General features: G+C 37.9%; 1 protein-coding gene across 5 annotated transcripts in view; it reads right to left on the bottom strand.

Moving 5' to 3' along the window:
* Positions 1-19,596, bottom strand: part of NEBL (nebulette) — a 253,449-nt gene that overhangs the window by 55,877 nt on the left and 177,976 nt on the right. Inside the window, exons 12-17 of one of the 5 annotated variants that reach the window (XM_051802509.1) lie at positions 15,245-15,346; positions 13,565-13,666; positions 6,805-6,912; positions 5,216-5,320; positions 1,732-1,834; positions 567-676 (exon numbers count right to left, since the gene is read on the bottom strand). The exons of 3 other annotated variants lie outside the window; for them this stretch is intronic. In XM_051802509.1, the coding sequence (XP_051658469.1) occupies positions 567-676; positions 1,732-1,834; positions 5,216-5,320; positions 6,805-6,912; positions 13,565-13,666; positions 15,245-15,346 (630 nt within the window). The remainder of the gene's footprint in view (positions 1-566; positions 677-1,731; positions 1,835-5,215; positions 5,321-6,804; positions 6,913-13,564; positions 13,667-15,244; positions 15,347-19,596) is intronic. One more of the 5 variants, XM_051802508.1, reaches the window with a different exon arrangement.

The raw sequence follows: 19,596 nt of genomic DNA on the forward strand, positions 1-19,596 counted from the left end.
AGCATGGGGGACACGGGAAAATACTCTTGCTCAGAATGGATGGTGAAGCACTGGACTAGATTGCCTGGGAGGTCACAAAATCTCCATCATTTGAAGTTTTTTTTAAAAAGTCAGAAAAGCATGGCCTGACATAGGACAGCCAGTGCTGTTCTGGAGCACTCCTTCCTCATTGCTGAGGAGCATGTTTCAGTTAAGGCATGGGGTTGGTCTGGGTTCTGTGGCTTCACTTACTCACATGTGAGAACCATCCCTCACTAATGACAGAATTAAAGGGAAAAGTTAAAAAATTAGTAATCTCTGATCTAGATGACCTCTTGAGCTTCTTCTCAATTATATGATGCTACAGAAAACCTCTGTCTAGTGTTAGCACCAATGGCCTTTTGAGAAAAAAACAAATTTGAAGGAAGAACTGAGTTACGGAATAGCAGAGATAACTACGCAGTATAATTCTACCATATCCTAAATTTACACTCTGCTTCATACATTTTCTTAACCTGAGTACAAGATGTCTGCTAACTTCTCTGTTGATCTAACTTTTACGTCTTCAGGCACACATTTTTACTGACCTCACTTTGCATCTTTTGAGCCTCTTTTGAAACTTGATACATTGGTGTATCCACAAACTCCAGCATTGATCTGCCTTTAGCTTTTTCATAATTCTCTTTGTACTTGACCTAGGAAAATTAAAATAAAGTCTGTTAGCAGCTGACAGAATGTGAGATCTGATTGCTTGCAACAGACAAATCCCGTCTTAGCCATACTCCTTAGAATTCTGTTTTGAGTTGGAAGACTCCTCCCAAATTTAACCTGTTGAAGAAACAGGGCAGCTAGATAAGGTAATTTGTTTTCTGGAGTCATTTATTCCTTTTCTTCAAATTGTCAAACCTAACAATTGTGAGCTTTGAAGACAGCAGGAGTGAGGAGCATCAATCACAATCCTTAAACTAATTGCATGATTTTGGCCAAATGACCTATGCCTGAACAGTTGGCAGCTTTTTAATAAGGATCCCCTGCCACGTTTCCCATAAAACAACACATTTACTGTAACAACAACAAAATTTTGTTTCACAGCCAGGCCCCACAGGACTTTGCTTCAGGTTCAGGAGCACCACTCTCAAATGCATTTTTGTTTGTACCTGTGGGAGGGAGAAGGGAAGGAAAACTAATGCCTCAGTAGGGTCCGGTCTTGCACCAGCATTCCCCTCACAGCTACCAGGGACCATGACCTTAAAGCTAGCAGTAAAATCACAATGAAGGACACAGGGTTAAGACATCAACTTATGACTTTATGCTAACTCGCAAAGCAAATACACTCTGTTTGGAAACCTGGAGAAGCCTTCTGAACTCATTCATTCACGCTCTTTTGATTAAGACAGGCAAACACATTACTTATCTCAAATAATCATTGTGCGGTAGGATGGAGTATTCTACACGAGCCTTAAAAGAAAGCAAATAGCTACAAATCAAAATATTATATTCATAAAGAGTAATGTCATTTTAATTTATTTTTCTCTTCAAAAACAGTGATGTCTGAATTTCTCTTTCCCTGTCAGGCTTCTGCACTAGGTTTGGGTCCTGCAAAAACACTCTCCTCTCTTCTCATGGGGTGCTTCTGATTGACTATGTGCTGTACATCACTGTAATCTGTCCTGCAGTTTTGTGACTGATTTAATCACCATTAGAATGCTGCATTTTTCTCTTTGCAAGATGTGTTTGTGGTTTTGTATTCCTGACTTTGAAGCACCGCATTTGCTTTGTGATGGATTTGTTCAGCAGTACCCAGGGTGAAATGATAGAAGTCCTTGCTTTGCTTAAATGATTTCTTATATTCAAACTGAAATAAAAAATATCCAAGAATGTTTTCATTGACAAAATCCAGAAAGTTTTGGAATTTAAATACCATTTAAAATAAGTATGGAAGAAAGAGCATAGAAGAAACTACATTTTAGGCCTCCCAGCTCAGGAGTTCTGACAAATTTGAATTTAAAATATTGTGATGAAATGAAGAAAGGATATGATAAAAAACAACTTTTGTACATTCTTAGAGAAAATGCTTGCCCTGGTAATCCAAAAGTCAAATGTTTATGTTCGATAGAAAATAAACGTTATTGTTTACATTTGACGTGCAAAAGAACACATATGACGGTCTGGGTTTGCCTCCTAGTGGAAAGAATTATAAATGTCACACAACAAAATCACTTCTGTAGTGGAAAAAATGAAAACTATCTCCATCTACAGATACTGATTTCATTCCTTTACTCCATTCCTCAACTAATGGAACAAAATAAAAAAAATAATTCTATAAAATCAAATTAGGTAAATCTCATAACCTCTTGCTACATTAAGCTACAAGCACTAGATTCAGTCTCTTAAGTTCTATTTATTCGCCCTGTTCCATAAAATGAAATACATCTAAGTTCACCTTTTTTTAGCCTGTAGTTCATTAACATCTCAAAGTCTCTAAAACAGGCACAGATTTAGAATGTGAAAAGCAATAAACTAGCTGTTATACATATATCAAAGTGTTACATTTTATGTCTCCATAGCTTATGCTACATGTATGCCTGCCATGGTTTAACCACAGCCAGCAACTAAGCCTCACACTGCTGCTCACACACTTTGCCCAATGGGATGTGTGAGAGAATCAGAAGCGTAAAAATAAGAAAACTCATAGATTGAGATAAGAACAGTTCAATAATTGAAATAAAATAAAATTTTATCATCCTAATAATAAATAGATAGTAAAAGAAAAATAACAAAAAGAAAGAGAGATAAAGAAAATATCAAGAAAAAACAAGTGACACAAATGAAAAAAACTGTTCATCACTGACTGACCAATGCTCAGCCTGTTCCCAAGCAGCAGCTCCCAGTCAGATTCCCCCAAGTTTATATGCTGAGTATGACGCCATGTGGTGTGCGATATCCCTTTGGCCAGTGTGGGTCAGCTGTCCTGGCCGTATCCTCTCTCAGCATCTCATGCACTCCCAGACACCTCAATGGCAGGGTTGCATGAGAAGCTGAAAAGTTCTTGACTTAGGGTAAGCACTGCCCAGCAATAATCAAACATCAGTGTTTGGTTAACAACCAAATTGTTATCAACATTATTTTCATCTTAAATCCAAAACACAGCACTATACCAGCTACTAGGAAGAAAAGTAACTCTATTCCAACTGAAACCAGGACAATACTGTATGAGGGGAAAATTCCATCTTGTGAATTCTCTTCCTTATCAAAATAATAAAAACAGAATGAGTTCAGCCTGTCAAAATCAGCCTATCTGTGTCCAAAAATGCTTATCAACCTTTCCTCTTAACTGATGGAATTTATTTCCATGGAAGTTGACTTGTATAACAGCCTTGCATTGATATTACAGTATATGTGCTTCATAAAGTTTTGCACACACTCCTACACTCTAGGTCAATCAGCAAACCCATTCATTCAATCAACCAGATTAATTTATGAGTTTAATTAACCATACAGGTTTCAATCTGTCGCATCGGTGCAGGTGTAGCTATGTTATGCAAAAGATAATGAGAAGCACAAAGTTCAATGGAGAAAGGTATACTGCAGGGAAACAGCAAAACTGGGCAATTAGCAAGCAGCTCTGTGTTTCAGAAGGAGAAAAAAACAGACCATATGATCAGTCATTGGAAATCAGTCAACAGTACAGTCAGGAAGACTGTTTCATACAATGGAAGCAGATTTCAAGACAGATTTGGTATGAGCTGTGGAGAGACAAGGAGGAGAACACAAGGAAGGTATTGGAAAAGCAGGGGAAAAGGCAGAAGACTAACCATTTTAAAATCAAAGCGATGACATGGGGAGGTCAAATCTGAGAAGGATTGTGAAAACAGGATTTCTGCAGAAGACAGTGGAGAGATTAAGGATTGGCAAAGCATTCTGCTTCCTGCTTGTAGCAAGAAAAAATACCCATCAGCATCTGGACAATGCAAAAATCAGACACTTAGTATTACAGAGTCCTCAGACCAGCATATGGACATTATGAATCAACCCTTCCTGGGCAAAAGAAAGAAATAAATTTTGCAAGACATGATCTGCTTAAGGGAAGGTCCAGGTTTCTATCTCATCAGAGATAAGATGACAAATCTGTCTTGAAATCTGCTCAACTCCTGCCGCCGTAGAGCAATCTTCCTTCCCAACACTACCCACTCATGCCTCTCCACAGCAGTTCTGCAGGACTTCTGTGGTTTCAGGAGTAAAGATGACAAATGCAGTTAACCAGCCTACAGGCACCATGCATGCAGTATAGGTGCTCTTAGAGTGGGAGAGAAGCTTTATCATGGCAGAGAAGCCAGGGATTTCCTAGCTCGTCCTTCCTACTTCAACCCCCACTGCTATCATATGTCAGACCACCAGCCCCATCAAGGGGCTTGTCTCGTTACGTGTCAGAATGCAGCATGTGCCTATTCTGATCTGGTGTAGGAAGCCTCAGACATTTAGGAGGGAAAAAAGGTTTAGGCAGAGAAACTGTAAGGGAAGATAGTACTCGAGAGGCTGTTCATGAAAGAAGTCCAAATATTAAACTAGCATAATGCCCCCTTCTGTACAGACATTTGCAGATGAAAGCAAGATCTTAGACAAAACAAGATTTGCAAGGAAAGAAGTACCTTAGAACAAAGTTTAAAAACAGACAAGGTTTCAGACATATAAGAATAAACACTCAATATCAGAAGTCTGTGTGATTCTTCCATAGTATACTGTTTATTCTAATAATTGAAATATGCCTTCCTAAAAACCAGTTTTTCATCCCTCATATAATTACAATACTCTAGTCTTGGCCATATTGATCAACATAACCGATCTGCTCTGGCCTCCAATCGGGAGGTCTGGAGACACACCATCTATAACGCTGCTGATGCCTTTGAGAATGCACACAGGATCACTCTCGAGGAGAAAAGACAACGCAGAAAGAATCGTGCCTTGCAGAATTTACCACCTAAGGAGTCTTTCTGCTGTGCCTTTTGCAATCGGACGTGTCTATCTCGTATTGGCCTTTTTAGCCACCAGCGCACTTGTAACAAATGTGGGTAGAGCCCTTCCCAAATCTTCGTTCGCAAAGCCTAGCCATGATATGAGTCTACTACATGTGAGACCATGAAGCAAGTACCAAAAATTTTTGTTTCCTAGAGTGACTATACACTCTACATTCCTTACTACATTCATCTTTCAGGTCATTCTTAAAAAGGCAACTTACATCACTGTGAGTTTTGCTGATATTTAAAGCATGGTTTAAATATAGCAGATTTGGTAGATCAGACGCTGGATCATGTAGGCTTTCCAAATCTTTCTTGTAATTCACCTGGAAAGAGAATTCAGGTTATGCAAACTAAAGATTAACAAAATATTTCACAGATTTGTATTACAGTGTGGCCATCCAGAAACAGAAAGCATTAAGTGCTTGCCTGAGCAATCTGTACCAGCCACTAGATGGTGGTCATCTACTGTTATTTGGAAGAAAAGGAAAAATCAGTATAGGATTCATTCTGCAGAGGAAGTACTTAGGAACTATTCAAACTTTTCCTCCAAAAAGGACACTTTCAACAAAATCACACTTTGTATGACTTTTCAGACTAGAATTTTTTTTCCCTTTTTCCTCTCCCCTCCCCTCTCACCCCCCACTTAAATCAAGATGATCTTCCTCAATACTTTGAGTCTATTCATTGTAAACACCACTAATTCTTATTCTTTTTCTCCTGCTTCAGGCATTATACTAACTGTCTAATTTAAAACTTTGTATATACAGAAGTAAAAGGGAAGTGCTCCTGGATCTTTTATCTAAAGCAGATTGCTTTCAGCAAATATAAGTAATATCATGACATAAGGCAAAAGATAATCACTTAATGAAGTAGGAGAAGATAACTTCCTATCAGCCTACAGTAGGATTTTCCATACTTCTCATAGCTGGATGCCCACCTTTACAGGAAGAAAACTAGCCACCTTACCTATCTTGGATGAAAAATCTCTTAAACTAATACCTCCACATATGTATTCTTCACTAATTTAGGCAGACTCTAAATCTATGGTATTTAATTTGCACATTTCTTACAATATTAATTAATTCAATTAATTGTTTACTTCATATGTAGATTTTGAAAACAATTACATATTCTACTGTACCCTTCCCAGAGCCCGTCTCTCCTGTTCCCATTGCATGGTGCCCCACACTTTGGAAATGCCAAACTACTACTCTTCGCTATCTGGGATTACAGCCTCAAAGAAGAGCTCACATTTTTAGCATTAGACACACTTTTAAATATATCATCCCAACAGCATTATCACTCTATATAGAGGTTTTCTCCAGTCTGGCTCCAGCAGCAGACACCCATTGCTCAACATAGTGACTGCTATATTTTCTAAAGCTACTGAGAAGATCAACCAGCAGAATGAAGTCTCAAAGACAGACATCCAAATTTGAACTGCTCATGCAACCTCCTCCACTCCTCAAAGACAGGCACCTACAACAGGTGAGAAGAATTTCACTCTAGAGCTGTTTATTTCTTTCCTGAAAACAAAGGGACCAAGTACAGGGCAATAAGCACTCATGCCTTTGAACACACAAAATTAAGCAAGATGAATCTCATCTAAAATGGTTATGAAAAACTCTGTAAGCCCTCTGTCAGAAGTGGAGGAAGAAATGGCTAACATGCTGTACCTGCTACACACTGTATAGCAGAGACTGCACTCAGACTAACTCATAAGATGACAAAAGAAATTCTACTTGTGAACAAATGTTAGGTTATTCAGGATGTAAATGCATGTAAAATACAAAGTCAATTAACTTACATCACTTGCCAAGGTGGATGCAATCTTTGCTTGCTTGAAGGAAGCACTGTCAAGAGGATTGTACTGGTGACTCTTCATTTCCTTACTGAACTGCTCTTTGTATTTCACCTTTCACCAGAACAAATATGTCTAATATTAACACATAGCACTCAAATAAGGCACAGAGAATTCAGACTACAAAGACACTTATTGAAGGCAATTGCCTTATTCATAAATCTTTAAACAATCTTTAAAAAAGCTCAGTTTAGCCACACCTGTGACTGTCTTGTGTTGGTTTCAAAACAAGTTTTATGTATCCAATTTTACTAAAATTTTAAGATTGTCATATGCAATTACCAGCGCTGAAGGATTTATAAAAAGAAAACAGAACTAAAACCATATGATTCACCTGAGTAATCAAATAAACCAGAACTGTTCGACTAGCAGTAATAATCTCCTCGCTGAGAATCATTCAATTTGTATCTAACATAAAAAAAAAATAAATTCTAAGATGAATAAATTGTAAAATTTATAAAACAAATCATTTGTGAATTTTTCAACCACTTGAAAGTGGGAAGTCAGAATCAAACTTCCCACTCAGCTGTCTTCCCACCACCAGGTCCACGTGTCAGTCATGCTGTTAGACTGTCACCAGAGCCCCCAGGTCTATTTTTGATTCCACCAGAAATTTCCCATGAGATACTGAGGAATCTCTCTGTAGTACAGCTTTTTCCTGGGGACAATGCCCACCTCATTACAGTGCTAGAAAGTATAATTAAATGCCTGTCTGCCACGACTTTCACTCTCTTTTCTTCTCGTTCAAAAGAAAAAGGGGGAATGACAACACACGTAAGAGGAAATGAGCAATATATAAATATTGAGACAACAGCATTAAAAGCAATTCCATCACAAAAATTCCATAAAACATGCTGAAGAACTGAATTCAGAATCTGAAAATATAAAATTGAACAAATAGTGTATCTCCCTCCTTTGCCCCCTTTGTGTGTTACAATCAAACATCTGGAGACTATGCACACATGTTTGCTTCTTTCCAACAGCTGGGCATAATGGAGGAGAATAAAGTTCAGTCTGAATTATGCTGCTTTCATGAATGTTAGTCAGACACCTGATATCTGAGCCTATGCAACATCCATTATAATTTACCACGCTCTGCATTAAATAAATACACGGATTTTCCCTTCTCCTTTTTTCTCTATTCCCACATGAATGTCTAATAAAGTGGTTAAACCACCTCAAACAATCTCCTTCAAAAATTATTTTTTTCTCAGCTTTAGTTGTGGGAAGAGTGATTTTTTTTCCTTTTTAGTTCTTCCTTACCTCAAAAGACCCTCAACATGGTTAAGCTTATACAACCTCATTATCATTAGTCACAATGCCCAATATTTCATTAATCAAGATAACAAGAAACCAAAACTAAGCCACCCAAACAGAAATTAGCTGCGTACGTTCAAGAACTACTTCATAATTCCAGCACTTAGGTTAATTCTTCTAAGGAAGGAAATTCTAAAACATTGTTACTTTTAAAGAGAAACTTTATCTGAACACATGATGAACTTCATAATCTTTCACACTAGCTCTAGAAGAGAGTATCTATTGCCTTCTGGTAGATTCATCTGGTTCATATTGTTTGATATTTGCCTTGGCTTTGGATCAAGTGCAAAAGCATATATCTGAATACAAAGACAAAGGCAAATCCATGGTCTGTATGAGCAATGAAGGAATAAATCAGAGGACTTTTCTCTTTTAAAAGGTGTATCCAAAACTTGCCTTCTAATGAAAATCAGGCAGTGCTGGAATATGTTATTCAAAAAGCCTCTGAAACCAGGGATCAAGTCAGCACGGCAAGCAAAATTGTGTTTTACTCATTTATTCATTTCATAACCATATCATGCACAAGACTTCAAATATCCAGCTCCTGCAGGCTGCCTTCTGCCCGGCCAACAAATGGCCACAAACAGTACACACATACCAAATATCTTGGTCCTTGAGATTCTTGTTAAATGGGAGAGCATTGGTGTTAAGGGGACCTCTCCTCACAACTAGTTTGCCATCTCCCAGCAGCAGATGTTTCATGCCACCTTTTAAAAGATTTTTTTTAGCAATGCCTTTCAATCTAGAGTTTCCTCTTTCGTGTCACTTCAGATCACATTGCTGCTAATGTAGGAAAGAGGGGGGTCAGTGAATCCAGTCTTCAGGATGTTTACTGTGCCTTCAGGGCCGTGTGTCCTGATGCCAAAGCGCAGGAAGGTCCCAAATTTAAGGATAGCCCAAACAGTATGACTGTAAATGTTCCTGTTGCAGTGAGGGCTGTCTTGGTAACTCCAGGCCCTGCTGCCTCCTCTGGCTGCTCAGCTTATTGCCTCCCCTGCCCCATGGCACAGGTCGCTCTGGAGCAAAATGGAGGATACACCGTGATATCCAATGACCCTGGCAGCATCTCCAGAGCACTTCCAGCAGTCATTTAACTGACTTGTCATAGGGTGTTTGTCTCAGTGAAAGCTAGACAGACATCCACTTTCTCTTTTATCAACATTTTCTTGTTTCTTTCCCCCTTTTGAAAGGAAGCGTGGGGTGGGAGAAGATAAAGAAAGAAGATGAGTCACGGTGAAAGAACACACCCGGTATTTATCCTTCTTTTGAACAGGATGAAGTTATGAATGCAGTTTATAAAGAGAAAATGTACCTAAGAGAAAGGGTTCTGAATAAAAACAATGAAGAAAGACACTTCATGTGATTTCTAAACCATCTGAAGGGGGAAGGTCTTAACAATGCTGTAATATGGTGGAAGAGCAAACAAGTGGGAGTAGAATTGACAGTTGTTAGTGGACACTTATCTTCCAATTTCATCATTAACTGAGAGTTTAATTTAATGAGGGCTTAGAAAGATGGTTACTTATTTACCATCTTCATTAAAGTCTTAAGTCTGTTTATTTTTTTAGAGATTATGTAGTGGGTGCTAATTTAAAAGAAATGCATGGAGCTTGCTCTTTAGTGGTTGCATAAGAAAGAGCAGACTCTGCAGGCTTTTAACACAACAACATCCCTGAAAAACCAAACTGGAATTAAATAAGGCCTGGATAAACAAAGTTCTCATCAGCCTTGCACAAAACCTATAAAAGTCAAAATTGCAGCTGGACAGAGCAGTGTCTTTTGAAGCTTAGCAGCAACATTCCTAAATCAAATCTGTAGTTCAAAGCTGTTCACACAGGGAGTGTTCAGTTTCAGAAGTGGATGACATCACCCACTGTTCAGATTTACAAAGAAACTACAAAAATTGAATCATTCAACCACTGGGATCCCAGGATGAAGCAGACACAGCTAAAGCACTTCCTCATGACCATATGAAAACGTCTTTAAAAAAGGAAAAACCTGTTAGAACACAAATATATTGAAGGAAATGTCACATAAACAAAGAGAAAAATTGAAATATTCATAGCTAAAAGCACTAGCAGAGTTTAAAGCAAAGAAAGATTAAGAAAATCCTAGGTTCTTTGTGTTGTTACTGAAAATCTCAGAGAAGGTGTATTTTGAAAAACGTTCTACCTTTAACAATTTTATCCATGAAACAATAAGCACCAGATACAGCAACGAATACGAAAATCCAAAATTATTCATTCTAAAACCAGTTATTGAACACCATAAGGGGAATACATCATATCAGCAGCTCTTTGAAGAAACTAATAAAACACTTTAGAAGACATAAAGAGTACATAAACAACTGCTTGTTTTAATAAAAAAAAAAAGCCCAAATTATACAATGTATATTCAGCAAATTGACAAGCTTCATGTTTTCACAGAGCTAACGCAATTTCTGTTTCAAATTTGCTCTAAAATCAACAGAAAAGGGTTACCACATGCTGTGGGTAAATACACTAGTTCTGGGAGCTATTATTTTTGCTGCTGTTGTTTTCGAAAGCTTTGTTAAATAAAAAATTAAAAAGGAAAAGAAGGAGAGAGAGAGAGAGAGAAAGAGGGAAAACACTGATTTTTGTAAAGCCTTGAGTGCCAGTCAAACATTAACACTATTTTCTTTGCTTTGTTTGCTTTCCTGCTTGCCTTGATTGCTTTCTCCCTTAGTTACACCCACACTGCCTGACCTCTTCTTGCTCCTGTTCTCTATACTCCCTAAATTACCTACCCATATGCACCACATTAAAACATGTTATCATCTTCTCTTCCCATTACATCCATCAGAATTGCCAACTTTGCAAATTTACTGTGAGGGTCAAATAACTAATATTTCTCTGCATGTCACAGCTTATAGATTCATGCTATTAGGGGAGATTATCTACTTTAGCACAAAAAGTTTATAATCCTTCCATTTGCTGAGAAATAAATGGAAACTCTAAAAGCCAGAAAGTCTGGATACAATAATGAGATCATTAAATTCACTATTTTTTAAATCTTGTAATTGTTACAAGACTGTTTCACGATCCTTGCGTGAAGAGGACTGACATGACTGACTCATATTTAGGTCTCTTCCTCTCCTCCAGCACAGGTGCATTCTTCATCCTGCCCCACCACCCTGCTCTTTGGACACAGGGGTCATCTTCATTTTTCTGTGCTTTTGATTTATGATTAGTGTGTCTAAGTGTTATAATGATTCAAATAATATATAAAAACATTAGACAACTCATGGCCACTGCCTTCCCTCCAGAGGAGGTGGGGGAATTGCTGAGTGCACCTCCCTGCTGCTAAGAGCTGCCCGGTATTTACACCCTCCGTGCTGCTGCAGGCAGACGGCTGGCAGCAGAGCGTCAGCACTGCCTCCCTTTCCCCATCACAAACACTGCAACCAGTCACAACAGTGCAGACTGAGGAGAGGACAAGACAAGGAAGGATCCAGGGCCAGTGGCTGCAGAGTTTAAACCACCACAAGTGATACATTTTGTCAACCGCTCCTCCCTTCCTGCCACACCTTCTGCACTATTTGGAAGTTAAAATTGCACAGTAAATGCTGCCTTCTGCAGAAAGATCTCAACTAGAACTGCTGCCATCCCAGTCTCTGGCAGTTAAGAGACTCTATTATAAAAGTGTTTGCAGATGCAGCTTGCATTGTCCAAGAGAAAAAGCACATCTAACAATAATGAGATAAAACATGCATTGATGAAGCCTTCCATGCAGCTGGCTCAGCATCAGCTTGCAAGACCCCATGATCCAGATGATATTTTTCGCTTGTTGAGATTGTTGGCCACAATCTCATGGGTACTAGGCTTGGGCAGATGGAGAGGGCTGTTGGAAAGGGATCCAGTTTGGTGCCATTTGCGACAACAGGCAGCTGCCAGCCCACTAGATTCTCAAATAGGCTGTAAGGAAAGGAGTGTTTAGGCAGCAACTGAGTAGAAATAAAGGACATTACATGCTAAATTTAGATATGAACCCTTTTAAAAACCACTAAAGGTGTTTGCTAAATGAGAGACAGCTCCCTTTCCTATAAGTGACACCCAGGTCTAAGCACTAGTTGACTTCCTAGCCTGCACGATGCTAAACACAAAATAATCTCTTAGCAGACTTGCTCATCACCAGAGGAATGAGTACAAGATCCATTACAAAATGGAAGACAGAAATCTATTTGGAAAAGACAAACTCATTTTGATTCTGAACATATCATCAACAAAGCAATAAAAACCATTTATTTCCTTCTTTTTCTCTTTGTGTAGTGAGTTTGTGACAGTCCAGTGTGAAAGAGGAAACCATGCAGCAGGTATCTAAGGATAACAGCAAAAGGAGCTCAACCTCCTGCAGACACTACACTGTTTTGCAGCTTGTTCTCTATGACACTTCATTCTCACTTTATGGTAGTTCTAGACTTTTAGCATCTAGCCAAATCACAAGTATTTATTACACATCACTGATGCTGAGACTGTTCTAGTATATACACTGCTTATACTTCGGGTTTTTTTGTAGCTCTGGGAAGGCTAACACAGTGTTCTCCAATCAAAGAATGTTATCCTCCTCTCACAGGAGGGCAGAATTTGTTCCTGGGTTTACAAATGCTCCAAGGGTAGCTGGACAGGATTACTAGCGAGGATTATGCAAGGTAGTGCTAAAGAACTACTCCAGAAAAAAAAGGGGAAAAAAAAGAAAAAACAAAAACAAGTCAGCAGTCAAAACAGTTCTTACAATGTGAGGTTGATCTGTAGTAGAGTCTTATGTGTAGATCTTATGAGTAGAAAACTACTAAGAGGAAGAGGGAATATTTCTGTTTCAGCTTTCTTTTTAATTAAGGACTAAAGTAATTTGTCCTTTCCTTTTTTTTCGTTTTTTTTCTTTTTTTTTTTTTTTGAGGTTAATATATAACAGTAGTACATAAAAGGTTCAGTTTCAGGGGGAGGGAAGGCGGGTAGTTTACATGTCAGGCCAAATTCAGATCCCATTACTCACATTACCAAGCAATTGCACAAAAGACCTCAGTTACTTCAGTGGGATTAATCACAGGGTAAGGTTCCACTCAAACTGAATAAGTAGCAAAATTTGCCTCTAAATTACATACAGTTAATATTTTAGAAATCCTAGATAATCTGTATAAATATACACCATCTCCACAAGAAGAGTTGTAACAGTCAGAGTTCATTGTATTTTTGCATAAAAATGTGTATTTGGTTTCCTAAGAATCCTAAATTTACCAGTCCTCGCAATACTATATGAAAGGTTTGAGAACATAATCCTCAGGCAATTAGAGATAATTATCGAAAAATCTAAATATTTCTAGGAATGAGATATCTGAATGAAGTCATTGTAAAATGCGGGAGAATCTTACTTGGCTTAAAAGTTTTGAAACTCCTTTGGCATGCTCAAAATCTGGTCTTCCAAGTACAGCAGGCTCCTTATTCATCTCTCCCCTTCCTTTCTTGTACTCAGCCTTAAAAAAAAAAAAAAAAAAAAAAAAGAAAAAAAAAAGCAATATGAATCACTAATAAAATGTTTGGTTTCATTTTATCAAGAGAAACGTAAGCATTAAAGCTAGTTGAAAAAGTCTCATTTAATGATCTATATTGACCCTACCATTCTGATCAGCTCTGAATAAAGCTCTTCTCAGGGTTCAACTTCTTAACAACATAAAATTTACCTATTGTAAAACACAATGCACAACATTCACAAAATTCAACTTTAACCAAATGCACAGCTTCAGCCTGAGAAATATTGTCCTCCTGATCAAGACAGCATGAATTACAGTGGCTCAGCATTTCTTATGACAGGGTCTATCGTTAACGCAAGATTATTTGTAGCAGCTGAAAGTAGTCTTGAAATAAAACTAGGCTGAGGGGCAGCTTTTTCTGAAATGTAAGGTCAACTTCCACTCTCAGTTTTACCACTGTGATCTTGCTGGATGTCAGTGAGATTGCACTGGTGTAGCAGCGCAGAATTAGTCCCACAAGGTTGCTGTTATGTGATCCCTCCAGCTGAACTGCCTTCCATGCAAATTGCTGCAATTTTTTCCCACAATGCATTAGAAAAGAGCACAGATGAATCAACAATAGGTGCTTTGCAATACCACAAACTAAATTATCCATTGCCTAAAATAGGCTTCTTGTATTACTCAGGCACTGTGAATCAGCAAGGACACGTCAAAACAACAGACTGGGAGAAATAAAAGTCCCAAAGCCACTCTAACTCAAGAGAGATTGAACAGCAATTAGTATATTTGCATGTTGAGCATAATGTGTAATAGGGGCTCTTGGTTTTCAAACAGTCCTGAATATTAAAAGGTGAATCTCAGATCTCTTAAAACTGTCTCTCCATATGTGCCTAGTCAGTCTCACATTTAATTATTATCAGTTATTTACAAGCTCGACTCAGGGCTTTTAATATATACATTGTTTGACTTGTCAAAAGAAAATATTAAACTGCATCACACACTGCTGCTTCTCGAACTGCTCCTTCACCTGTCCATTAGCCACAGTCACAGAATTTGAGAGGGGAGTTAGAGCCCGCATGCAAGAAGCAATTCTCGGAAGGACAGAGGGGAATTACATTTTCCTGTCACTGCCAGCTGAGATGGGAAAAGGAAGCAAAGTCCTGGGATGCAAGTTTCTCTTGCACCAAGGCAAAAAAAAGGCTTGCCATGTCTTCTGAAGTGAAGTATAGCATACAAGCATATGATTTATTTTGAAAATGGTTATCATGAATAAAGGTGAAAAAAACCCAACTTTAGTAATTTCGATGTTTTCTTTAGATCAGTTACCAATAATTGCTAAGATCATACTGTCAACATCAAAAAAGGATAAATCCTTCATTTTCTAAAATATCAGGCAACACTGGGGCTTTTTTTGTTGGGGTTTGATTTTTTTTAATCAAATCTCCTATCAGATTTGGGGTTGCAGGTTTTCTGCTCATGACATTGGAGAGTTTCAGCAGCATTCTAAAAAAATCTGATTGAAATTGGATTAAAAAAATTACATGTCTAAAAACATACAAATAGAGTAAAAGGAGAACATACATCACTTATTATCTTTGTTATCTCAGTTGCCATCTTTATGTCTGGCCTGTTCAGCACTTCAGTGTACCTATGAGTATCTTGCACATCCTTCTTATAGGATACCTGTCAAACAAAAAACAGTTTCGTTTAAAATAAACAAAAATATTTGAAGTTTATAAATAAGCTTTGAATGACCTATCAACTCAGCCATCAAATTCAATAGAACTCTTCCTAATTTATTCCAACACAGTTCTGCTTGACAGTGATTATATACTAAGACCCACACACAGGTTACCAGGGTAAGGAAGAAATTCAAAGCATAAAATACAATACGAAAATGAAAAATGGTTTTGCCTAGAAGCACAGTAGAAAGGACTGAAATATTAGGTTTTATCATTAAATTTCAGAGGATTTTTAAGAGTACAGCTTTTTTTTCCTATGTTGTACTCTTTTCTAATATAAACTAACCCCCCCCCTCTCTTACTGAGCACTGCAGCCTAGCAGATTGCAGCTCCACTGAACAGAAACTGTAATTCTTCCACAGTGAATGTCTTTCTCTATACTAGACAGCCATGTAGCTGGTACGTAATTCAGTGACACAACTCTACTTCAGCATCCCCACAACGCCACTTACCTGCTCCTTTACACAATAACAGGAACAAGAAGGCTGAGTGTTCCGGCATGCTGAGTACAAGACTGAATCTCTGTTTGTGCAAAAGCAACTATTATAATGAGTGGGCTCAGAAAACTTTGGTCAGCAGGCTAAACTACAGGTAGAAGAGTCCAAACATTCTCCATTTAGCAAAGCAATCACAGGAACAACATAGTCCTCAGGGACGTTACAGACCTCTCAAATTATTCTTCTTTTCCCTCTTCAGGGTTTGTGAACTTTTTCCTTGCTGTAGCACATGTGCCAATCTAAGCCAATTTCCAATTATTCTGAATTATTAGGAAAATCATCCCTGGTATTCAAAGTGTCTGACTAACTGAAGTTTCAGGCAAAAGTTTGAGAATGTAAAATAAAGTTTCCAGGAAATAGAAAGTATCAAAATAATTCCTGTTTTACTGGAAAATCCTTAAGGTTTTCTTCTGTTGCTTCACAAAGTTTATCAACCTCTCAAGATAGTATTTCACCAGCAAAAAAGTTCTCAGCTTGAAGCTTCTCATCATAACCTCTGGTCCTATTTTCAATGTAAAGTTTCACTCTGGGTACAATGCAACAAACTCATAAGCTGCAGCAGTCAGCAACAAATATAATTTGTAGAAATGTTATTGGAAAAAGAAAAGAAAAAACCTCTCTTTTTGGCAAATATTTTACATGCAACAGGAAAGTAATTTTGCGTCCATATGGCTTCAGCTAAGTAGACAAGCTAAACAGGCTTCACTGTTGGCTGCTTGCCCACAAATAGATCTTATAATTTTTAATCTGCCATGACTGACACACAAGTTTAATCACTGATAAATTAAACAAACAAATAGGTTGGATGAATACAGCCCAAAGTATCACATACCTAGAAAACAGAAGTTGATTTTCAAAGTTGGTTTAAACCACTAGAAGATTTATTTTGGTTATGTTTAGATATTTTTAAGAAACTAGATGTCCAGAGAGGCATTTGCAATTCAGGACTTTACACGAACCTAGTTAATTATATGCTGTTCATCCTAATGACCACATGAAGTGAGGTGAAAACCACAAAGGCAGCAGAAACAGGTTTCTGAATAGCACCCTATCATCCATGTAAATTGCAAATTAAAGGCCAGCATATGTGCTCAAAATAGAAATTAGGAATATAGTGAATTTAACATCAGAGAATCAAGAACAGTGGTGATGAAGTTGAGGAAATGTGGTCACTTATTGCTCCCAAATGACATGATCATATAGTACATGAAATAATGGATTGTGGTTAATTTCAGGAAAAAAGGGGGGGAGAAATAAGACAGTAACAGTCCTTTATATTTCACCATTTCCAATTATATTAGATGCAAGGCCAATTGCTATACCTTTCCCTGAGTGAATTATTATTCTTCCTGCACCTAAACCAGTATACCTATTACTTATGTCGGAGAGAAAGTCATCTAGCATTTTACAAATGTCTGCAATATATATTTGCTCCATTCTGCAGCTTGTCATACTCCGGTGAGAATAAAAATGTTATGCAGCAGAACAGTAGTTTGTCAGAGGTAGGCCAAAGAAAGAAAAAATATGTTTCCCATTTCCTGAATAACCTCAATCCCTGGATGCTGACCCTTTCCCATTGGGACACTGTGCTGGCCTCTATTACACAGCTGCTATTCTGTTCCGTCTAGTGATTTTTTTTTTAATAGTGATATGTTAGAACAGTAAAACCAGAGCTATTCTGAGAGAGCAGGAGAACAGATGTAGGCAGGGTAAAGCAACCAGCTTGGTGTGTGTACCCGTGGGCATCAAGAAGACGGAAAGTGAAGAAGACTACAAGAGGGGAGAAGCAACAAAAGAAAGGTAACAGCAGAAGGAAAGGGGTCATCTTTTCTCCTGAGTTGGTTCAGCTCCTTACCAAGAGGCTCATACCCTGACTGGAATTTCCAGCCATTACACGATGCCCTTATTCAATATTCACTTCAAGGCGTTGCTCAGGCCCTATCAAAAAACATTGCCAAAGGCTCAAGAATTGCTCCTTTTCATGAGGACCACAGGTTTACAAAAAATCTGCTCCAACTGGCCTTTGCATAGTAAAAAATAACTGAGACACCAACAACTTTAGAGCAGAAGTGGAAGACCTAAATGGAGAGTTACATCAGATCAGCTGGAAATGCACGTGAGAAAGAAGCAGGGATCAAAAGAGAAAAAAAATACCATCTCGAGTTTTGAAGTTGAAAACAGTAAATGACAAATACCAACTAAATTTAAAGAGGGTTTCTACCCCATTTCACAATAAAAAGTGGTTACATACTTGAATATTTTTTAAAAATTATAATCAGAACAAAAGACATTTCTCATCTTTAATCCCAAATGCGATTACATACTCTGAATTTTGACTAGCTTTTGTAAAGCATGGAAAACATTGAGGGCCTGCTCATAATTAGATTGATTTTATTAGGGCCAACTATGCAGCTCTTATAAAAAGGCACAAGGTCCACTGAGGATAAACATGCTGATATATTTACTCCAGCTGACGGTCTTGAATGTGCTTCACCTTTCATGATGGTACCAGTGGAATGCACTACAATGCTATAAAATAAGCAGATTTCTTAAAATGCTGTAAAACACCTCAGGTTGTCAGTCAACAAAGAGAAACTTCTACATGATGAGCCAAGCAAACCTGGGTTTAAGAGATTCAGAACTTTCCTTCAATCTTTTATCTTCTCACCTTTTCTGATATTAAAACTATTCCAAGCTATAGGTACTAAATTATTCAAATATGCACAAGCAGCTATGAACACATTTTATCCTCTTAAGAGGCATGCACAGAAGTCAACAAGAAGCTGCATGAGAATTTGTCTCTTATTGTTTGCCCCTGCTTGGTATTTTCTAAGAGCTGTAAGTCCACTAACTAATAGCCTGTCAGCTGTATCTACCCCCTGTTCTCTCATCTGCACTTTGGGGTCCATCAACACTAAGAAAATAACTAGCTGGTGACAATCATCATTGGCAACAGCTTTTCTGATTCCCACTCAAAGGATGTTGAAAACTGTTTTCCGGCTTGAGTAGAAGAGACAAACACATTTCTGGCCCATTACAGATTGATGCAGTCATCCTTTCCAGTAATGGGCTTGAAAATTGATTGGTCCCAATTACATCAGGAGTAAACATCATTTTCAGCACCAGTTGGAAGTGGTCCAGGGGGACCCACTGTTGACAACCACTGTCAGCAGAAAGTTAGTCAGTCAAAGGTGATTTTTCTAATGCAGATGCTGAACAGAGAGCCAGGAGAAGCTTGACTTTAATATGGTCTGCATCAAAACAAACATCAACATTCAAGTATGTTACTGATGGTGTTTAAGTGCATCAGGTTTAAGATCTGCAGATTTGGTTTAATCAGAAAGAATGTACCTTTTTTTGTGTGAAGATTGTGACTGCACAATATCCTGAACATATAAAAAACCTTACTCCTAGGACAATATAGACTTCTTAAATATTCAAATTTAGATGGTGAGCGAAACTTATAAATTATTGTTACTGGCATTATATGGAGTGGAAAGTGTATACATATACATCAAAAGTTTGCCCAACTGTCAACTAACATTTTAAAAGTGAAAAAAGAAAAGACACCAGAGCTCCAGCCTCAGATCTGCAAACTGCCTTTTAAATGTCCACATATGAGTCTATTGCAGTTTTCTTCTTTGTAAAATCAGAACCTTTTCCTTATTTCATACCATGTAATGCTGTGAGGAGA

The sequence above is a fragment of the Manacus candei genome, unplaced genomic scaffold, assembly GCF_025592945.1.
Source record: "Manacus candei isolate 608988 ecotype Guabito, Panama unplaced genomic scaffold, ASM2559294v1 h1tg000056l, whole genome shotgun sequence".
Classification (NCBI taxonomy): domain Eukaryota; kingdom Metazoa; phylum Chordata; class Aves; order Passeriformes; family Pipridae; genus Manacus; species Manacus candei.